Raw genomic sequence first — 20,466 nt, forward strand, 5'->3', positions numbered from 1 at the left:
GTGAGTACAAGGAGGGCGGGAGGAAATGAAAGATACGCGGTTGGTGGATGACTGGTTGTGATTGGTCATCTTGTATGCTACTTTACAATGTATTATGATTGTGTATGACCTGTATTCTGTGCTGTGATGGCTACCTGACCCCTTTGCTGTGCTGTCATTGGCTGCCTAACCCCGATGCTGTGCTGTGATTGGCTGTGTCCCCAGGCCCCAGAGCTGTTCAGTGTGAAGAAGGCGTGGCAGGCTCTGGAGGTGGCAGAGGAGAAGCTGCTGGGGCCGCTGGGCATGAAGACCTTGGACCCCGAGTAAGATGACCCCTGACCCTGGCCTAATACCCATAACCTGACCCCTGACTCTTGCCCCATAGCCAACACCCTGATCCCTAACTAAGATTGACCCCTGACCTAGCAATAACTGACCATGACCCCTGATTCATTTACATTTACATTTTGTCATTGTCATTTGTCATTTAGCAGACGCTCTTATCCAGAGCGACTTACAGTAAGTATAGGGACATTCCCCCTAGGCAAGTAGGGTGAAGTGCCTTGCCCAAGGACACAACGTCATTTTGCAGAGCCGGGGATTGAACCAGCAACCTTCTGATTAGCCCGATACCCTAACCGCTCAGCCACCTCACTCCCGGTGGTTCAGACCCTGACCTTGTCCTGTTCATGGTTTCCATAGTGACATGGTGTACTGTGGTGTCTACGACAACGCCCTGGACAACGACACAACCTGGCCAGAGGCTTCAACTACCACCAGGGACCGGTAAGAGGGCCCCCTGGAGGAGGGGAGGGGAACTGCACCACGGACTGAGACACCCGCTGGCTGTAACGGAGACAACTGTCAACTCACCTTTCTGTGCGTGTGTGCGTGCGTGTGTGTGCGCGTGTGTATGTGCGTGCGCGTGTGTGTGTGCAGGAGTGGCTGTGGCCTGTAGGGTACTTCCTGCGAGCTAAGCTGTACTTCTCCAGGAAGCTGAGTGAGGAGGCGTACGAGCAGACAGTCCTGCTGGTGAAGAACCTGCTGTCACAGCACTACGTCCACCTGGAGAGGTACACACACACACACACACACACACACACACACACACACACACACACTCTCACACTCTCACACACACACACACACACACACACACACTCTCACACTCTCACACACACACACACACACTCTCACACACACACACACACACTCTCACACACACACACATACACACACACACACACTCTCACACACACACACACACACACACACACACACTCTCACACACACACACACACACACACACACACACACTCTCACACACACTCCCCTGTATAAACTACATATCCTCTCCTGAAGGTCACCCTGGAAGGGTCTTCCTGAACTGACCAATGAGAACGGCCAGTACTGCCCCTTCAGCTGCGAATCACAGGCCTGGTCCATCGCCACGGTGCTGGAAGTCCTCCACGACCTGTGACGCATCACTTCCTGTAGACTGACAGCCGCATCCTGTTCAGCTTCCTGGTCTTACATGCTGTAGCCCATCCCCCTCGTGTCTAGACGTGTGTTTTTTTGTTTACATGTCCTTTCCATGGCTCCCACAGAGCTGTGTGTGGTGGAGGGGGTCGGCGTAACGAAGGCTCAGACAGGAAGCTAGCTAAATACTTCCTGATAGGTCGTCCAATCGGCTTAAGTTTCTACAGAATCACATCCAATCAGAGCCTCTGTACTCCATGACACACCCACATATTAACCAATAGAAAACAGACCTTCTCACTGTTCCTCCTGGTGACCAGTAGTCGTCTAGCAGGTTGTGAGGACCTGTGTTGTGTGAAGATCTGTCTCCTGCTCCAACACCAGGAGCTGAAACTTGGATCCTGCTCGAGCTGCACGCCCACTATGTCACAGGCTAGACGAGTCTACTGATGTCATAGACATGTTTCTACTGTAGTCTGTATTAAAGGGAATTTTGAAGAGTTTCGTTTTTCGAGCTGCTTGTTTGTGAAGATATGCATTTACATTACATTTACATTTAGTCATTTAGCAGACGCTCTTATCCAGAGCGACTTACAGTAAGTACAGGGACATTCCCCCCGAGGCATGTAGGGTGAAGTGCCTTGCCCAAGGACACAACGTCAATTGACACGGCCGGGAATCGAACTGGCAACCTTCAGATTACTAGCCCGACTCCCTCACCGCTCAGCCATCTGACTCCCCCCATATGCATGCCAGTGTGCTGGATAGGTTTTGAAGCATTTAGAAAATTATGCTTAAGAGATAATTAAGCATATGCAATGATGTTGAGTCAGAAAGTGGAATGCAGTATTTTGAAGATCATAACTTTAACTCTGTGAAAATTAATAATGTTGTAGGTGGGTTTGTTTGGGGACAACTAACTTCCTAGTCAGATAAGCTCCTCCCACTAAACTCTCCACCTTGACATCTGATTGGTTAGTGTGTTATTTCTCCTAGATGTTTCTTGTGTGTTTACATACTGTTGTCATGGTGATATCAATAAAGAGTCTTCAATGTGCAACATATCATATTTTTATTCAAGAATTAGATGAAAGTTAATCTTTTCATATTTAATTTTAGGTCAGTTTCTGTCTATGTCTCGAGTAAGGTTTCAAGTTTTTTTGTGTTTGCTTACAATGTTTGTGAATGTTTTACGTGTGTGTGTATGTCTGTGAGGTGTGTGTGTGTGAGGTGTGTGTGTGTCAGTTGTAGACAGAAAGACAGACCACCGTGGCCCACAGCACAGCCAGCAGACCGGCGGAGATGGTCTGGAAGGAGTAAACAAATAACATCAACCACAACAACACGAGGACAGAAGCCAGGAGGTGCAGGGTGATGACAGGGGAACTTACGGGATCAGAGGAACCAGGAGAACCTGAGGAACGGACCACAGAGCTGTTCACACCCCACCAGAATTCTGCATAGTTCTTCACAAACGTGGCACTGCAACGACAACGGAACCATGTGGAGCAGTGGTTAGAACACGGAACCAAGTGGAGCAGTGGTTAGAACACGGAACAATGTAGAACAATGTTTTCATCAGGGGGATTTGATGCAGTAGTGTGCTGAAGCAGTCTGTCACCTGAAGAGAAGGTCCTCCAGGGAGGGCTCTGCTGGAGCCTCCCAGGTCACCTGGACTCTCGTCTTATTGGAGCCTGAAGCATGACTCACAGATGAGTTCTGACCAGGATCAGGAAGCAGAAAGGAGGAGGGAGAGTGAGGGAGGGTGAGGAGGGAGGGTGAGAAAGAGTGAAGGGATTACAGGAGAAGGAGAAAGAGATGGAAGGATTAGTTCAGGTGTATAGAACTCTCACAATGGAGCGCAGTCCAATAAACAGACTATCACATGTCAAACCTCAGAACAATCTGAACAGCAGAAAATGCACAGACACACACAAGCATGCCCTCAGAAACACAAACATGCACTCAGAAACACACAGACACCGAAACACACAGATATTCACATCCACAAACTTCACTCAAAGATACACACACACATGTACTCAGAAACACACACACACATACCCGTGTGTTGCTGCAGTGTAGGCCGGTGGTGAGGGTGGTGTTGATGTTGGTGAAGCGCCCCACACCTCCCCAGACCCCCCCACCCAGAGAGCCTGTAACAGGAAACCCTGAAATACCGAGGAGTTCAACCCCTCCAGGGTCACTGTGGGGGAGAGGGGGGGGGAGAGGGAGAGGGGAGAGAAGGAGGGAGGAGGGGGAGGGGGGGGAGAGGGAGGGGGGAGAGAAGGAGGGAGGAGGGGGGAGGGGGGGGGAGAGGGAGGGGGGAGAGAAGGAGGGAGGAGGGGGGAGGGGGGGGGAGAGGGAGGGGGGAGAGAAGGAGGGAGGAGGGGGGAGGGGGGGGGAGAGGGAGAGGGGAGGAAGAGGGAGAGAATTATTATTCCATGACATCACCTGGTCTGTATTGTGGGGTCATGCTGGACTGAGGTCATGAACTCCGACCTTTGACCTGCTTACATAAGCTGACACCACAGCAGGAGATGTGGGAGGTAGAGGAGAGAAGAAGAGGAGGGGGGAAAGGAGGGAGAAACCCTGAGTCTAGGTTCCAGTCTAGGTTCCAGTCTAGCTTCCAGTCTAGGTTCCAGTCTAGGTTCACGTCTAGGTTCCAGTCTAGGTTCCAGTCTAGGTTCCAGTCTAGGTTCCAGTCTAGGTTCACGTCTAGGTTCCAGTCTAGGGGGGGATCGTGCATTCGCAGAAGCTGCTCCTAAACTCTGGACCAGCCTGCTAATTCATATTACAACTGCCACTACACTACCCATCTTTTAAATCTAAGCTTAAAACATTTCTATTTGATCTGGTTACAATATGTAATGTATATCCTGGAGAGAGGAAATCAGAGAGAAGAAGGAGAGAAGGAGAGAGAGAGGAGAGAGGGAAGGAGAGAGGGAAGGAGAGAGAGAAGGAGAGAGGGAAGGAGAGAGGTAAGGGAGAGAGGATTAAGGCATTCCTAACAAACAGAAATATGACCTTCTCAGTCCATCTCAGTAAACAAACGATCACATTTCACGCCCAGCATTTCCATGCGATGACCACACAATGCTCTCACATCTGGTGCGCTTGATTTCATTGATGTTTTCTAAGATAACTAAGGAACAGATGTAGTCAACAGTATATGGGGGGTCAGAGTCAAGTCATGGTCCGTGTTTACCAGGTAGAGCACACAGAAACCACATCTCAGCTACCGTGTAACAATAATAGCATCTAAACTCCTGTTTGTGTTTGACCTGTGATGGTGCCTCCGGGGCTGTAGGTGGTGCTGGAGGCTGAGAGCAGGTAGGGTGCGAGGCCGGGTTGGGGGGTCGTGTAGGGATTGTGACCCGGGTAAAGGGTTCCACAGGAGGCGATGACGGAACCGTTCGGAAAACACTCAGAACCTTCCAACCAAAACGCACCTGTCACCATGACAACAAGGAGGTAGCCCAGAAGACCCTTAAGAGGAACAAAATGATTATGCAGAGCAGAGTAGAGCAGAGCAGAGTAGGGTAGAGCAGAGTAGAGCAGAGTAGAGCAGAGTAGAGTAGAACACCTTACCATCTCTACTGGAGCTGCTGCCAAGTGATGTCTGCTGGAGACTGGACTGGTCTGGTTTGGACTGGTCTAGTCTGGACTGCTCTGGAGGAGACTGGTCTGGTCTAGTTCAGTAAGTTCTAGTCCAGTAGAATCCGGTGTTGAGATGTTGATTGAAGGTTCTGTCTCCCAGTCTGTCTGTGTGATAGTTCCAGGTGCCACCATGCAGGTGACACCTCTGATTGGTCGACACGTCACAACAGTCTCCGCTGCGATTGGTTCTTTGCTCTCTCCTGGGAAGGAGCTTCATGTGGGCGGGATTACCTGAGCTCAAACATCAGTGGTGACCATGGCAACTGTAATGACGGGGTGGAAGGGTTGGGGGGAAGAGGGTTTGCTCCTTACTCTAATAACAGGAACACAGCCAGGGGTCATTATTATACCTAGTTACCGATCCTCCTCCCTCCCTCTCTCACTCTCTCTCTCTCTTCCCCCCCCCCCTCCCTCCGCCCTCCCTCCCTCCGCCCTCCAGCCCTCCCTCCCTCCAGCCCTCCCTCCCCCTCCCTCCCCCTCCCCCTCCCTCCCTCCCTCCCTCCTTCTCTCCAGTAGAGAGGAACAGGTTCCAGCTGGAGTTCTTGTCACCAGTGGGAGCATTAATCTATCCAGATCTAGCTTCCTGTTTATCCCATTTGGACACACCTCACTTCCTGTTTGAAGAAAATATAATTATTATTTCATAACTTTAAAAACAACTATGGCCAGACAAGAACTGTGACATCATAAAGGCCAGAAAGGCAACTATGACATCATAAAGGCCAGACAGGAACTGTGATATCATTAAGACGAGACAGCGGAAGTTCCAAAATCAGCCGAGTTTAATTTTTTTTTCCTCTAACACCAGCTGGACAAGTACATCCACAACATCCACAAAAACAACAACAACAACATTTCTGTAAACAAGTAAACAACAGATAAACAACACCAGGTAAACAGAGGAGTTAGAGGAGGCAGACAGGCATTCTACAGCAGAGGAGGGAGAGAGCTTGTCTCTCTGTAACCACGGTGAGGGGAGCTGCCTAGGGGGTCAGAGGTTAAAGGTCAACACCTCTTGGTTAGAGCACCTGTGGAAAGGAGGGGCAGGTAGAGGAGGGGGTGGGTACTGGTCTTACATCTACACATGGTCTGGAGGGGTGTTTGGGTGGTCTGGTTAGGGGTAGGGAGGGGTGTTTGGGTGGTCTGGTTAGGGGTAGGGAGGGGTGTTTGGGTGGTCTGGTTAGGGGTAGGGAGGGGTGTTTGGGTGGTCTGGTTAGGGGTAGGGAGGGGTGTTTGGGTGGTCTGGTTAGGGGTAGGGAGGGGTGTTTGGGTGGTCTGGTTAGGGGTAGGGAGGGGTGTTTGGGTGGTCTGGTTAGGGGTAGGGAGGGGTGTTTGGGTGGTCTGGTTAGGGGTAGGGAGGGGTGTTTGGGTGGTCTGGTTAGGGGTAGGGAGGGGTGTTTGGGTGGTCTGGTTAGGGGTAGGGAGGGGTGTTTGGGTGGTCTGGTTAGGGGTAGGGAGGGGTGTTTGGGTGGTCTGGTTAGGGGTAGGGAGGGGTGTTTGGGTGGTTAGGGTTAGGGGTAGGGAGGGGTGTTTGGGTGGTCTGGTTAGGGGTAGGGAGGGGTGTTTGGGTGGTCTGGTTAGGGGTAGGGAGGGGTGTTTGGGTGGTCTGGTTAGGGGTAGGGAGGGGTGTTTGGGTGGTCTGGTTAGGGGTAGGGAGGGGTGTTTGGGTGGTCTGGTTAGGGGTAGGGAGGGGTGTTTGGGTGGTCTGGTTAGGGGTAGGGAGGGGTGTTTGGGTGGTCTGGTTAGGGGTAGGGAGGGGTGTTTGGGTGGTCTGGTTAGGGGTAGGGAGGGGTGTTTGGGTGGTCTGGTTAGGGGTAGGGAGGGGTGTTTGGGTGGTCTGGTTAGGGGTAGGGAGGGGTGTTTGGGTGGTCTGGTTAGGGGTAGGGAGGGGTGTTTGGGTGGTCTGGTTAGGGGTAGGGAGGGGTGTTTGGGTGGTCTGGTTAGGGGTAGGGAGGGGTGTTTGGGTGGTCTGGTTAGGGGTAGGGAGGGGTGTTTGGGTGGTCTGGTTAGGGGTAGGGAGGGGTGTTTGGGTGGTCTGGTTAGGGGTAGGGAGGGGTGTTTGGGTGGTCTGGTTAGGGGTAGGGAGGGGTGTTTGGGTGGTCTGGTTAGGGGTAGGGAGGGGTGTTTGGGTGGTCTGGTTAGGGGTAGGGAGGGGTGTTTGGGTGGTCTGGTTAGGGGTAGGGAGGGGTGTTTGGGTGGTCTGGTTAGGGGTAGGGAGGGGTGTTTGGGTGGTCTGGTTAGGGGTAGGGAGGGGTGTTTGGGTGGTCTGGTTAGGGGTAGGGAGGGGTGTTTGGGTGGTCTGGTTTGACAAATAGCACCTTTAGTGTGGGGGGTTGTTGTTGTAGCACCTAAATCAGAAGCGACTCCAGCAGGGGGAGTGGGGGGGCAAAAGGAGGTGGGGGAGGGGGGGTCAGGGGGGTCTATAGGGCGGGGTGGGGGTCAGGGGGGGTTACAAGGGGAGGGGCTGAGGGGACAAAGCAGTGTGCTCTCCTGATTGGGGGGGGTCTTCACATTGTGTGGGGGGAAGGGGCCTAGGGCGGGGTCAGGGGTTGGGGGTCAGTATAGGGTCAGGTAACAGGGGTCGGAGGTCAGGGGCCCCGCCCGTGGCAGGACTGGCAGCAGACCTTCCTGTAGTACCAGTGAGAACACAGCCGGACCTTCAGCACCAGCCCACAGGTCGCCGTCACCTTATCCTGACACTGGTCCTCCGCAGCTGGGGAGAGCACACACACACAGGCACACACACACAGGCACACACACACACAGGCACACACACACAGGCACACACACACACACACCATACACACACACAGGCACACACACACAGGCACACACACACACAGGCACACACACACAGGCACACACACACACACACCATACACACACACAGGCACACACACACAGGCACACACACACACAGGCACACACACACACAGGCACACACACACACAGGCACACACACACACACACCATACACACACACAGGCACACACACACAGGCACACACACACACAGGCACACACACACACAGGCACACACAGGCACACACACACACACACCATACACACACACAGGCACACACACACAGGCACACACACACAGGCACACACACACACACACCATACACACACCATACACACACACAGGCACACACACACAGGCACACACACACCATACACACACAGGCACACACACACCATACACACACAGGCGCACACACACACACACCATACACACACCATACACACACACAGGCACACACACAGGCACACACACACAGGCACACACACAGGCACACACACACACACCATACACACACAGGCGCACACACACACCATACACACACACAGGCACACACACACAGGCACACACACAGGCACACACACACACCATACACACACACCATACACACACACAGGCACACCATACACACACACAGGCACACACACACAGGCACACACACAGGCACACACACACACCATACACACACACAGGCACACCATACACACACAGGCACACACACACACAGGCACACACACACACACAAAGGCACACCATACATATACACACACACCATACATATACATACAAACATAAGCATAAAGGCCATTGGTGAATGCAAATCAAAGGAGGGCGGAAGTGAGAGAAGGAGGGAGGGAAGGAGGGAGGAGGTGAGAGAAGGAGGGAGGGAAGGAGGGAGGAGGTGAGAGAAGGAGGGAGGAGGTGAGAGAAGGGGAGGCTTACCGGGAGCGTCCGTGGGGCAGGGCAGGACTTCACATGTCTGTCTGGCCTCGGGTTTGAGGGCGGAGTCACAGCTGTGGCCTAGCTCCTCCCCTTGGTAACACTTGACCTCCCGCACCCTGACACCACTCCCACAAGTCTTACTGCACTGTGGAGGAGAGGAGGAGGACAGGAAGAGAGGAGAGAAGTTACGCATCAAAACATCTCCTTTCTAGACAGTCACAAAGGAATCGTTGCTGTGGTAGCACGTTTTGCCCCCTCGCTGGGTCTCCTAGGAGTGGGAGGGGCTTGATGACACGTACCTGGGACCAGGAAGTGGTGAACCATTTGGAGCAGGGTCTCTGGAAGCAGGCGGAGCTATCCTGCGGCCTGGGGGAGGAGTCACAGCTCTGCTCCGGGTAACCCTTGAACACGCCCTCCTCCAGTCCAGCACAGACCACCTGACGCACACGCACGCCACGACCACACGTGGCGTTGCACTGCCACACGCACGCACACACGCACACACACGCACACACACACACAGACAGGCACAGACACACAGACACAGAAAAACACACATACAAATAGAACAACAATTTATAAGAGTTCAGAATATACAACATTGAGTCTTTTGATCATGGCTACAAAGTAGATATTGTACATAAACACTCTATGAACTATTTGTATGTTGCTTTGGATAAACACGACTGCCAGATTGACAAAGCATACACACCGTATGCAGATGTCATCTCCATGGTTACCCCTCACCTGCTCCCACTCCTGCTCCACCCAGTGGGCGGGGCAGGTCCTGCCTCCACAGGGCTGCACAGCCAGGGGTCGGAGGGTGTGGTCGCACTGGTCCTCCGAGATGCTGCTGCCACTGGCCGTCTTACACACCACGTAACGAGTCATCCTGCCCTCACCACACACCCCTGAGCACTTAGACAACACACACACACACGCAGACACACACACACGCAGACACACACACACGCAGACACACACACGCAGACACACACACACGCAGACACACACACACACACAGACAGAAAAAGGAGCACAACAAAAATGAATATTATGGAAATGTGTGTGTGTATTCTCACCTGTGTGTTTGCTCATGTGTGTGTGTGTGTGTGTGTGTGTGTGTGTAACTCACAGGGCCCCAGTCAGACACAGTCCACCTGCGATCGCAAGGCGGGCCTTCACACTCCTTCTCACTGATTGGTCGAGATGAATCGTTACACAGTCTGGTTTCCATGGAGCAGCGCACCTCCCTCCTGCTCAGGCCACGCCCCCCACACCTTGCCGAGCACTGGTACAATGACACACACGCACAATGACACACAATACACACACTAATCCAATGACACAGCATACACACACACATACAATAACACCCCGCCACACACACAGACTTTCGTACCTCTGACCAATCAGAGACCTCCCACTGCGGGCCACAGCTACTGCTCCTGCACGCCTTGCGAGACATGGGCTTGTGTAGCTCCGCCCCCTCGCACAGGTCGTCGTACACAGAGCTGTCCAGCCCCGGTGACATCATCTTCCAGCAGCGCACCGTCCGGAACTGGAACCCCTCACCGCAGGTTCTAGAACACTCGCTCCAGCGACTGCTCTCCCACCTGGGACATGGAGCCCGGTTACCATGGAGCCTGGTTACCATGGAGCCCGGTAACCATGGAACCTGGTTACCATGGAGCCCGCTAACCATGGAACCTGGTTACCATGGAGCCCGCTAACCATGGAACCTGGTTTCCATGGAGCCCAGTTTCCACTGGTCCATGAGCTATTGAGAATAGCGTAGCTGGTGCAGGAGGACTGACTCGTATAGCTCTGGGAGATGGTCCCTTACCTGGGCAGACAGTCCTTGCCGGTGCAGAACTCGTGGGTGGGCTCGGGTCTGGTGAGAGCATCACAGTAGGCCTCGTCCACCTCCGTGCCGTCGTACCTCACACACAGGGCATAGGACGTGCTGATGCCTGCACACAGAGGGGCCGTCAGGGGGGGGCTTGTTTTGCTAAACATTTGTGTATGTGTGGGTGGGGAGTTGTGTGTGTGTGTGTACCTGTAGTGCAGGTTGAGCTACAGGGGGCGTAGGCTGAGATCTTCCACCTGTACATGTCAGCCAGACTGATGTCCTGCTCCAGAGAGCCCACCTCAAACTCATTACTGCTGGGGGGGAGAGGAGGGGAGGGGGGAGAGGGGAGAAGAGGGGAGAGGAGGAGGAGAGGAAAAGGGGGAGATAAGTGGGTTGAGGAGGAACGTTTACCTGACAGGGTAGCAACTACAGGAACAGACACGCTAACATATTTAAGTGTATGATGATTCATGCCATCCCTCTATCCATCCATCCCTTCATCTCCCTCTGTCCCTCCATTCCCCTCACCCCCTCTTTCCACCCCTCCTTCCTTCTCTCCAGCTCACCTCTCCGTGCTGGGTCCTTGGACAGGCAGCACCTCATGCAGGTTCAGCTGATTGGCTGAGAGAGTTTGGGTGCTGTTGGGCTGCAGTTCATACAGGAGCCCGTAGGGGGAGCTGGCATCCTCAGGAGGGCCGTGAAGCTGCAGGTCCAGACTCCCAGCGTACGCCTCCACCACCAGGCGGTTGTTCAATCCAGAGGAGGCATTGAGCTGATTGACGGAGCAGGGGGCGGGGCTCTCTGGGCAGGGGGGCGGTCTGGGGGCGTGGCCTGGAGGGCCAGGAGAGAGGAAGAGGTCCATAATGAGGCTGCGATGGTGGGGGAGGGGCTTGGCTGGGCCAGTGGCATTGGGATTGGCTGTGTTGCTGTCAATCAAGTTGGAATCCGTCCCTGGTGATGCACATAGTAGATCACTATCTGGGACTGTGAGATACCCTCTTTAGACTTTACAATTTATGACATTTAGCACAGCCAGAATTTATTTATAATCATTAAGGTATTGTCAGACTAAATAAGAACAACAACAAAAAAATCTAAATCAAAAAGACTCAAATGCAAATGTTGAGACTGGATATAAAAAGCCAATGCTGAGACTCATCAACTCATCAGACTCACGGTAACCAGCGGGAACCGGTCTCTCCTGATCCTGAAGGTCATTGTGAGTGATGATGTCACCGATGACATCACTGGCAGGTCTGTAGAACAAAATGGCCGCCGCCCGCTCCAGCTCCTCCTCCTCTGTGTCTAGCTCCTCCTTTTCCAGGTCAGGCTGTTCTCTCCTGTCTCCCTCCAGCCAATCCCCATCCTCGTCCAGCCCTTCTTTCTCCGGCTCCGCCCCCTCTCGCTCCAGCTGAGGATCTGATTGGCCCTGGGTGGCGTTGTTATTGGACAGTTTCTCAAGGTCTTCCATGACGTCTATCTCATTGTCGTGGGAGGAGAGCTGGGAGGAAGTGCTATTGGTGGGCGTGTCGTGGGGGGCGTTGCCATTGGGGGCGTGGCCATGGGGGGCGTGTCCATGGGGGGCGTGGCTCTGAGAGGGGCGTGTCTCCAGCGTCCCCTGCAGTGTGTCTCCGGGAGCGGGCTCAAAGAGGGAGGAGTCTAAAGAGGCTTGGTGGAGGGGCGTGGCTGTGCGAGGGGCGGGGTGGCTGGGGACAGTGTACTCATACGTGATGTGGGGCATCTTGCCATTCAGGTTGTTGTACTAGAACCAAACGGAGATGAGAGGATGAGAGAGAGAGAGAGAGAGAGAGAGAGAGAGAGAGAGAGAGAGAGAGAGAGAGAGAGAGAGAGAGAGAGAGAGAGAGAGAGAGAGAGAGAAACAGAAAGAGATATAACAAATATAACACTCATAACTAAGTCATAACATTGATTACTAAACGAAATTTTTAAAAAAAAGTTTTGAAAGGTTGAATAAATATTTTAGGATTTTTTTTTTTGAAAGGTAAAAAAAAAAAAAAGTTTTGAAAGGTTTAAAAAAAAAAAAAAAAAACGTTTGAACGGTTACTAAAATACTTTTGATAAAAAAGTTTACCATCAAGTTTATGCCGAGGTTGGTGGGGCCCTGGGCGATGATGTACTCAAGACCCTCAGAGAAGAAGGTGGAGGGCCGGCGGTACTTGAACACTGTCCCAGCCACACGGAAGTTCCTGGGGTTGTCAATCACGCTGTTCCCATTGAAGAAGAAGTGCCCAGCCTCGTCTGATAGGGCTAGAGGGAGGAAGTTGCAGGACAGTGGGACAGTCACGCTTCACGTGATTAGATGAGTGTTGTGTTCATCTGACAAGGTGAATGTAACTTTATCAGGAAGAAAGTTTTGCTTCTAAGCCAGATTGTTCCAAGTTCTAGATCTTCTTCTTCTGTAAAACGTTCTAGTCCTGGTTCTTAGCCCGTATGTTGTGGTTCTAGTCCTGGTTCTTAGCCCGTATGTTGTGGTTCTAGTCCTGGTTCTTAGCCCGTATGTTGTGGTTCTAGTCCTAGGTTAGTACGTTCTGGTTCTAGTACGTTTCAAGTTCTCACCCAGGATGTTCTCTGTCTTGCGTCTCTCTATGATCTGGATGTCGGAGGCCCCGGCAGGAATGTTGGTGATGAACACGTAACCTGCAACAGAAGCAGCCGTCAACATCACCTAGAACTGTAGCTAATACTACCTATAGCAATGCTCCAAGTAGGACTGTAGCTGGTACCTAGGTGAGTGTGTATGTGTGTAGTACCTAGGTGAGTGTGTTTGTGTAGTAAGTGTGTGTGTAGTACCTAGGTGAGTGGTTCCTCTCCGGAATATTCCAGACACGCGCTGACAGGAAGCACCGTGGCCTCCACACACGCCACACATGTCCACCGTCTTACTTGAGTAGAGCAGGCCGTCACAGCCCACTGGCTGGGGTCAGGGGGGAGGGGTCAGGGGGGAGGGGTCAGGAGGGTTTATGTAAGAGCAGGTGTGTTTTAGGATGTGTGTGTGTGTGTGTGTACCTGGCAGTGCCCCTCTATGCAGACCCCCTGGTGGGCTCCGCAGGATGTGTGTGTGTGTACCTGGCAGTGCCCCTCTATGCAGACCCCCTGGTGGGCTCCGTCGCGGCAGTACGTCCCGTCGTGAGCAGGGACCAGCAGCTGTCTCTCTCCAGAGGAGGTGGTGCACTGCAGGTCACACGGCTTGTTGGAGATGCTGATGTAGTCGTCTGGACAGGGCCAAGCGCAGGAAGTGACATCACAGAATGATAAGATGGTGTAGGATCACACACAGGAAGTGACATCACAGAGTGATGAGACACTGAAGACTCATGCTCAAGATGTGACATTGTAGAATAAAAATATGTAGGACCATACACAGGAGGTGACATCACAGGACAATGGGACGGTGTAGAATACTACACAGGAAGTGACATCAGGAGCAGAATGAGAAGTTGCAGGATCTTGTACAGGATATTAATTTGTCCTGGCATCGGGCCAAACTGTGACATCACTGCCTGGGATGTAAGGGTAACTATGGTAACCAGGGAGCAGGGGACCGAGTGTGAGGGGTGCAGAGGGGAAGTTATAATGATGATGTCATTTAATGTATTCACCAGACGGGAGAGAGGGGATGTCATGTATCATGTATCAGTCATAACACCCCAGTCCCCATCCCCATGACAACAGCTGTCCACAGGTCAGAGAAACAGGAAACACTGTCATCAGGTCGGAAGGTCGGCCAGCCGGCCAGACAGCCGGCCAGCCGTCCAGCCAGGGGTCTCACCTGGGTATAGGGGGACCCACTCATAGTGCCTCCTGCCAAACGCCTTGGAGTTGAACTGGGAGCACTGCTGCTGTTTGAAGCTTACCCTGCTGCTGGGGCAGGGCTGCAACACACACACACACACACATATATACACACACACACATATATACACACACACACATATATACACACACACACATATATACACACACACACACATATACACACACACGTATATACACACACACATATATACACACACATATATATACACGTGAGGGAAGGTGAGAGGGTGAGAGAGGGTGAGGGAAGGGTGAGGGAAGGGTGAGGGAGGGTGAGAGAGGGTGAGGGAAGGGTGAGGGAGGGTGAGAGGGTGAGAGAGGGTGAGGGAGGGTGAGAGGGTGAGGGAAGGGTGAGGGAGGGTGAGAGGGTGAGAGGGTGAGGGAAGGGTGAGGGAAGGGTGAGGGAGGGTGAGAGGGTGAGGGAAGGGTGAGGGAGGGTGAGAGGGTGAGAGGGTGAGAGGGTGAGGGAAGGGTGAGGGAGGGTGAGAGAGTGTGGGAGGGTGAGAGGGTGAGGGAAGGGTGAGGGAAGGGTGAGGGAGGGTGAGAGAGGGTGAGGGAAGGGTGAGAGGGTGAGGGAGGGTGAGGGAAGGGTGAGGGAGGGTGAGAGGGTGAGGGAAGGGTGAGGGAGCGTGAGAGGGTGAGGGGGGGATAGACAGGGGGAGAAAGAGGAAGAGAGAGAGAGAGAGAGAGAGAGAGAGAGAGGGAGAGTGAATGATGGTGAAGGAGGAGGTCTGGGGAGGGTCACCATGGTTACCTGGCTGGGGCAGAGCTGGTACTGTTTAGGTGAGCCGACACAGAAGGAAGAGTTGATGTTGTGGGCGGAGCTAAGTCTGCAGGACCAGAAAGTACCACACAACTAACGTTACATTTACGGGTTAGTCAGACGCATTCATCCAACAGGGATTTAAACCTGTGAGCTCTTGTCCTGCAGTCAAATACTCTGGGCTATACCCCTGAGCTATACCCATTCTATGTACAGGGAATGTGGGACTCAACCCCACAAGGTAATACATGTAGCATTACTAAAGTGGAACCTTCCTCTCTCTCTCTCTCTCTCTCTCTCTCTCTCTCTCTCTCTCTCTCTCTCTCTCTCTCTCTCTCTTCCTCTCTCTCTCTTCCTCTCTCTCTCTCTCTCTCTCTTCCTCTTTCTCCCCCTGTCTATCCCCCCCCCAATCTATTCCTGCCCCCCCCAGAGAAGTGTTAATGTGTTCCAGCTGGTGTGCAGGTCTTATCAGCCTGCAGATCTCTGCTAATGCCCCAGACCCAGCACTAACCGCCCCATTATAAACACTGCTCAAACACACACTCTCACTCTCTCTAAAACACACACTTGAACACACATACACACTCTCACTCTCTCTAACACACACACTCACACTTCGATGACCCTCATCATGTGACCTGCCAACAGTGTTCTCGGTCTGGAGGGATTGATGGTCATTCCTCAGGACATTCCTTCAGGCGGTGGGGGGGAGGGGGGGGAGGGGGGGGGTGCCAGAGGTTATTAGTCAAGGGAAACGTCTTACACTGTCTCTCTCTCTCTCCTTCTCTCTCTCCACTCCTCCTTGTACTCCTCTCTCTCTGTCTACTTCCCTCCTTCTCTCTCTCTCCCCTCTCTCTATTTAGAGTGGAGAGTGTGTGGAGTGCTGTGCTGTGGCCTGTTATGTTAGCATGTTAGCATGTTAGCATGCTCTGGCCATCCCCCTGACAAGCTTCCAGAACACTGGGCTAGTCCCCACATAACCCTGCTGGATGTTACATGGTGGACATTACATGCAGATGTTACACGGTGGATGTTACATGGTGGATGTTACATGGTGGATGTTACATGGTGGATGTTACATGGTGGATGTTACATGGAGGATGTTACATGGTGGATGTTACATGGTGGATGTTACATGGTGGATGTTACACGGTGGATGTTACACGGTGGATGTTACATGGTGGATGTTACATGGTGGATGTTACATGGTGATATTACATGGAGGATGTTACATGGTGGATGTTACATGGTGGATGTTACATGGTGGATGTTACATGGTGGATGTTACATGGTGGATGTTACACGGTGGATGTTACACGGTGGATGTTACATGGTGGATGTTACATGGTGGATGTTACATGGTGGATGTTACATGGAGGATGTTACATGGTGGATGTTACATGGTGATATTACATGGAGGATGTTACATGGTGGATGTTACATGGTGGATGTTACATGGTGGATGTTACATGGTGGATGTTACATGGTGGATGTTACATGGTGATATTACATGGTGGATGTTACATGGAGGATGTTACATGGAGGATGTTACATGGTGGATGTTACATGGTGGATGTTACATGGTGGATGTTACATGGAGGATGTTACATGGTGGATGTTACATGGTGATATTACATGGTGGATGTTACATGCAGATGTTACATGATGATGTCACGACACTCACCTCTGCTGCAGACAGTGTCGTTCCTGGGACCTCACCCCTCCCCCGCAGGTACGAGAGCAGGTGGACCAGCTGCTCCACTCTCCCCACCACTGGGCCAGCTCCTCCCCAGGCCCGGGGACCCGTCTGTGGGCCGCAGCCTGGCCCGAGGGCCCCTGGAGGAACGCATCCACCTGGAGATCCTCTCTCCCGTCACTACTGTCCTGGCAGAGAGACACACACTGTGACTCGCTGTGCACACACACACACACTGTGACTCGCTGTGCACACACACACACACACACTGTGACTCGCTGTGCACACACACACACTGTGTCTCGCTGTGCACACACACACACACACACTGTGACTCGCTGTGCACACACACACACACTGTGACTCGCTGTGCACACACACACACACTGCCCCCAGTGTGGACCAGACACCCATAGAGACAGTTTATAGAGACAGACTCCTCCCCTGTTATTACATAATCCTCCCTCCGTAACCCCAACACACTCCTCCCTGCCCCCTCTCTCTTCCCTTTTCTCCCCCCCTCTCTCCTCCCTCCCCCTGCCTCTCTCCCCTCTCTCCTCCCTCTCTCCTCCCTCCTCCAGTCTGTAGTTAAAGTCTTGGTCTGAATTTGAAGCTCAGAGAAGCTTCATGTGCACCAGCTCTGGTTTGAATTTCAGCTTTAGGTCTCCTATCCTCCCTCTCTTTTGTCCTCTCTCTTTTCTCTCTCTCTTCTCTCTCCTTTTGTCTTCTCTCTCTTTTTTCCTTTTCCTTCCCTGAGTGCCATCCCTCTCTCTCCCCCTTTCACTTTCTCGCTCTCCTTCTCTCTGTCATACCTGCTGTTTCTCTCCCCCTCCTCCCCCTCTCTCCCCTCCCCCTCTCTCCCCTCCCCCTCTCTCTGTCTAAATGTAGAGCAGATTTCTCCTCTGTCCTCAGTTTAACAAGGCATCTCTCTCCAAGCTCAGCAAAGACCTTGTGCAATGTTGCTGCTGCCACACTCTCTTTCTTTCTCTCTCTCACACACACATACGCAAATACACACCCTCACATCTCTCCTGCTCTTCTATATCTCCTCCAGTAACTCTCCCCCTCCCTCCCTCCCTCTCTCTCCCCCTCCCTCCCTCCCTCCCTCCCTCCCTCCCTCTCTCTATCTCTCTCTCTCCTCTGCTAGTCTAGGTTGGTTCTTGTCTCAACAGGACTCCTCTAAATACCCCTGGACCTGAGAACACAATAGCCTCTTTAACCGCTTCACAAAACATCCGCCGCAGGACCGGTGCGACGAATAGTTATGTAGTCGGTACCGTGGCGGGAACAGGTTAGGGGTCCGGGTGTTACTAGGGTGGTGTGGTCTGGTGCGGTGCCAGCCCGCGCTGCGCACCCGGTAAGCCGGGAGGCCTGGGGGCGGTGGCGGTTTGTGTGTGTGTGTGTGGGGGGGGGGGGTGTACCGACCTATACATCACAGACAGGAGACTGAAAAAGGATGACCATAATAGCCTTTAATCCTTTTAAACCTGGCAGGTTCGCGAAGATAGAAAGTCACGTCTGTTGACGGTGGACTTCCAAACGACTAGTTCCGGAACATGTAGCTCCTTTAAATGTGACCCCAACAAACTTAGTAGAAACCGAGTTTCAGACTAGCCTGGAGCCTAACCTTCCGGTCCACCGTTCTCGCCTCCCGTCTGCAGTTTCCCATTAGAGACCCGGGTTCCGTAGCTGTTATAATAATCTGCAACAGTCCCTCCGTACCCCCGCCAGGGTCGGAAACTGCGGGCCGGGAGACTGACTCCAGCTGCGCTTTGATCTACGAGCCGAAGACTACTGGGAAAACGGGACCGGCGAAACTCGGAGAAGCGGAACCGTTCCCACAAGGATCCGATAGACTCGGTCAGCGCGGTTTTTAAAAGAAAAAGACTATTCTCCTGAGAGAGACCAGTTTACAACTCTCTGAACTATTCTGGAGATCGGATATTTTGAGTGAAAAGGTAGCTCGTGCTGTAACGGAGGGTCTAAGGACGTCGCTTCGGTGCTTTAGCGAAGAAGACTACCATTGAGTTTTATCACAACTGAAATGTTAAATGAAAAGTTTGCGATTTACCTTATCGTTGTTGCTTGACGCCGTGTCAGATAACGCGATTAGCAAGAGCACACTGTGGGTTAGAAGAACCGCGGGTCTCGCGCTCCGGAGGCAGAACATGGTTCATTTAAGAACGAGGAGACCTCGCCCCCCCGACCTAACCCGCCGCTCGAAAGGGAGGCTCGTGCTGAGATGTAGTGGGATGAAAATCCGTGATGCTTGAAAGGCGCCCGGTAACCTGCCGGCCGCGCGGGGACGGAAGGGGTGGGTTCGGTCATACAAGCTCAGAGTGACGTGATCCACGACCAGAACCAGAAACTCACAGACTCACTTTGAGTGTGTGTAAGGTGTGTGCGTGTGTGAGAGAGAAAGACACAGAAGAGATACAAGCTTTCCCATCATCTGGATTCACATCCAGGGATACAACGAAGTCGAGGGGTCAGAAGAGGTGAAGCAGAATCACATACAGGTCCTCACATTCTGGCACACTGACCAAGCTGGCTGAGTGTCTGTTAACTGATTGATTTGCAGGCTGGTTTAGCGGCTGGTCTGCGGGCTGGTTTAGCTGCTGGTCTGCAGGCTGGTTTAGCGGCTGGTTTACAGGCTGGTTTAGCGGCTGGTCTGCAGGCTGGTTTAGCGGCTGGTCTGCAGGCTGGTCTGCAGGCTGGTTCTGCCAGCTCTGCCATGTTTCACGTTTTGCCATGTGAGGCTCTAAGCTGTTCCACATGGAACTCTGAGGCAGGAGGGAGGGGGGGTGGAGGGGGGGTAGAGAGGGAGGGAGGGAGGGTGGAGGGGGGGTAGAGAGGGAGGGAGGGAGGGAGGGAGGGAGGGAGGGAGGGAGGGAGGGAGGGAGGGGAGAATACAGTACTCTGGTGTATATACTCTCATGAATGCTGTTATAGTAAAATAGATCTTCAGAGATCAAACCAGAGATGGATTTAAGTTGTTGGCCTAAACCCTGCCATTAGGCCAAAGTGACCCCCTGTTGTGTGGCAGCAGAAATGTCCCAGGCAGGCCAGGAGGTCTGAACCACCTCTGCTACACACATGATCAGGATATGAGTGTTTCAGTCCCTGCATGCAGCAAGATCTCCTTTCCTCACCCCTCCTCCTCCTCACCCCTCCAACTCTTCCTCAACCTTCCCCTCCTCTCTCCCCCTCTCCAACACACACACACACTGTCCTCCTTCTACCTCCACAACAATTGTAAGTAACACAGGTTGGTGCTTGTGTCACCATAAATATAAAGGTTTGACAGCTGGGGCAAGTTCAGACCATAATCCCATCCTCCATCCTCCTCCACCAACCTCTCCCCAGCCTCCCACAGCCTCCTCCTCAGTCCCCCAGCCCCTCCTCCCTCTCCCCAGCCTCCCACAGCCTCCCAGAGCCTGTGTCTTCCTCATGTCTACC

The 20,466-nt window shown here is 52.8% G+C and overlaps 2 protein-coding genes across 6 annotated transcripts in view; one reads left to right on the plus strand and one right to left on the minus strand.

The window, feature by feature from the left end:
* The window catches only part of agla (amylo-alpha-1, 6-glucosidase, 4-alpha-glucanotransferase a), an 18,220-nt gene extending 16,487 nt beyond the window's left edge, over positions 1-1,733 (plus strand). The window contains 5 exon segments of the mRNA XM_062481611.1: positions 158-302; positions 682-725; positions 728-765; positions 919-1,052; positions 1,342-1,733. Of these exon segments, the coding sequence (XP_062337595.1) occupies positions 158-302; positions 682-725; positions 728-765; positions 919-1,052; positions 1,342-1,459 (479 nt within the window). The 3' untranslated portion in view covers positions 1,460-1,733.
* A 5,820-nt stretch (positions 1,734-7,553) lies between these two features.
* Positions 7,554-19,287, minus strand: si:ch211-267e7.3 (ADAMTS-like protein 2). Of its 5 annotated transcripts, none has more exons than XM_062482200.1 (18): positions 16,996-17,069; positions 15,925-16,003; positions 15,303-15,378; positions 14,505-14,607; positions 13,802-13,947; positions 13,526-13,649; positions 13,292-13,372; positions 12,807-12,982; positions 11,891-12,476; positions 11,281-11,665; positions 10,922-11,028; positions 10,709-10,835; positions 10,265-10,478; positions 9,998-10,153; positions 9,610-9,780; positions 9,162-9,338; positions 8,863-9,007; positions 7,554-7,831 (listed from the first exon to the last, which is right to left on the minus strand). In XM_062482200.1, exons 2-18 carry the CDS (start codon positions 15,987-15,989, stop codon positions 7,707-7,709), a joined length of 2,964 nt encoding a protein of 987 aa, XP_062338184.1. In that variant the 5' UTR covers positions 15,990-16,003; positions 16,996-17,069; the 3' UTR covers positions 7,554-7,706. The 5 variants fall into 5 exon arrangements, with proteins under 5 accessions (XP_062338184.1, XP_062338183.1, XP_062338182.1 ...); XM_062482199.1 differs by lacking the exon at positions 15,925-16,003 and adding an exon at positions 19,079-19,286 and having other exon boundaries at positions 7,559-7,831; positions 11,281-11,545; positions 16,996-17,195; XM_062482198.1 differs by lacking the exon at positions 15,925-16,003 and adding an exon at positions 19,079-19,286 and having other exon boundaries at positions 7,560-7,831; positions 10,922-11,025; positions 16,996-17,195.
* Between the last annotated feature and the right edge of the window lie 1,179 nt (positions 19,288-20,466).

This window comes from Osmerus eperlanus, chromosome 16 (assembly GCF_963692335.1).
Source record: "Osmerus eperlanus chromosome 16, fOsmEpe2.1, whole genome shotgun sequence".
Classification (NCBI taxonomy): Eukaryota; Metazoa; Chordata; class Actinopteri; order Osmeriformes; family Osmeridae; genus Osmerus; species Osmerus eperlanus.

Bases quoted from the DNA above. Each gene is read 5' to 3' on its own strand.
- si:ch211-267e7.3 (XM_062482197.1), bottom strand. From the start codon at position 19,177: ATGTTCTGCCTCCGGAGCGCGAGACCCGCGGTTCTTCTAACCCACAGT. The intron at 11,666-11,890 runs GTGAGTCTGATG...GTGCATCACCAG, and splicing joins ACCGGTTCCCGCTGGTTACC to GGACGGATTCCAACTTGATT. The intron at 10,479-10,708 runs GTAAGGGACCAT...TCCATGTCCCAG, and splicing joins GGCAAGGACTGTCTGCCCAG to GTGGGAGAGCAGTCGCTGGA.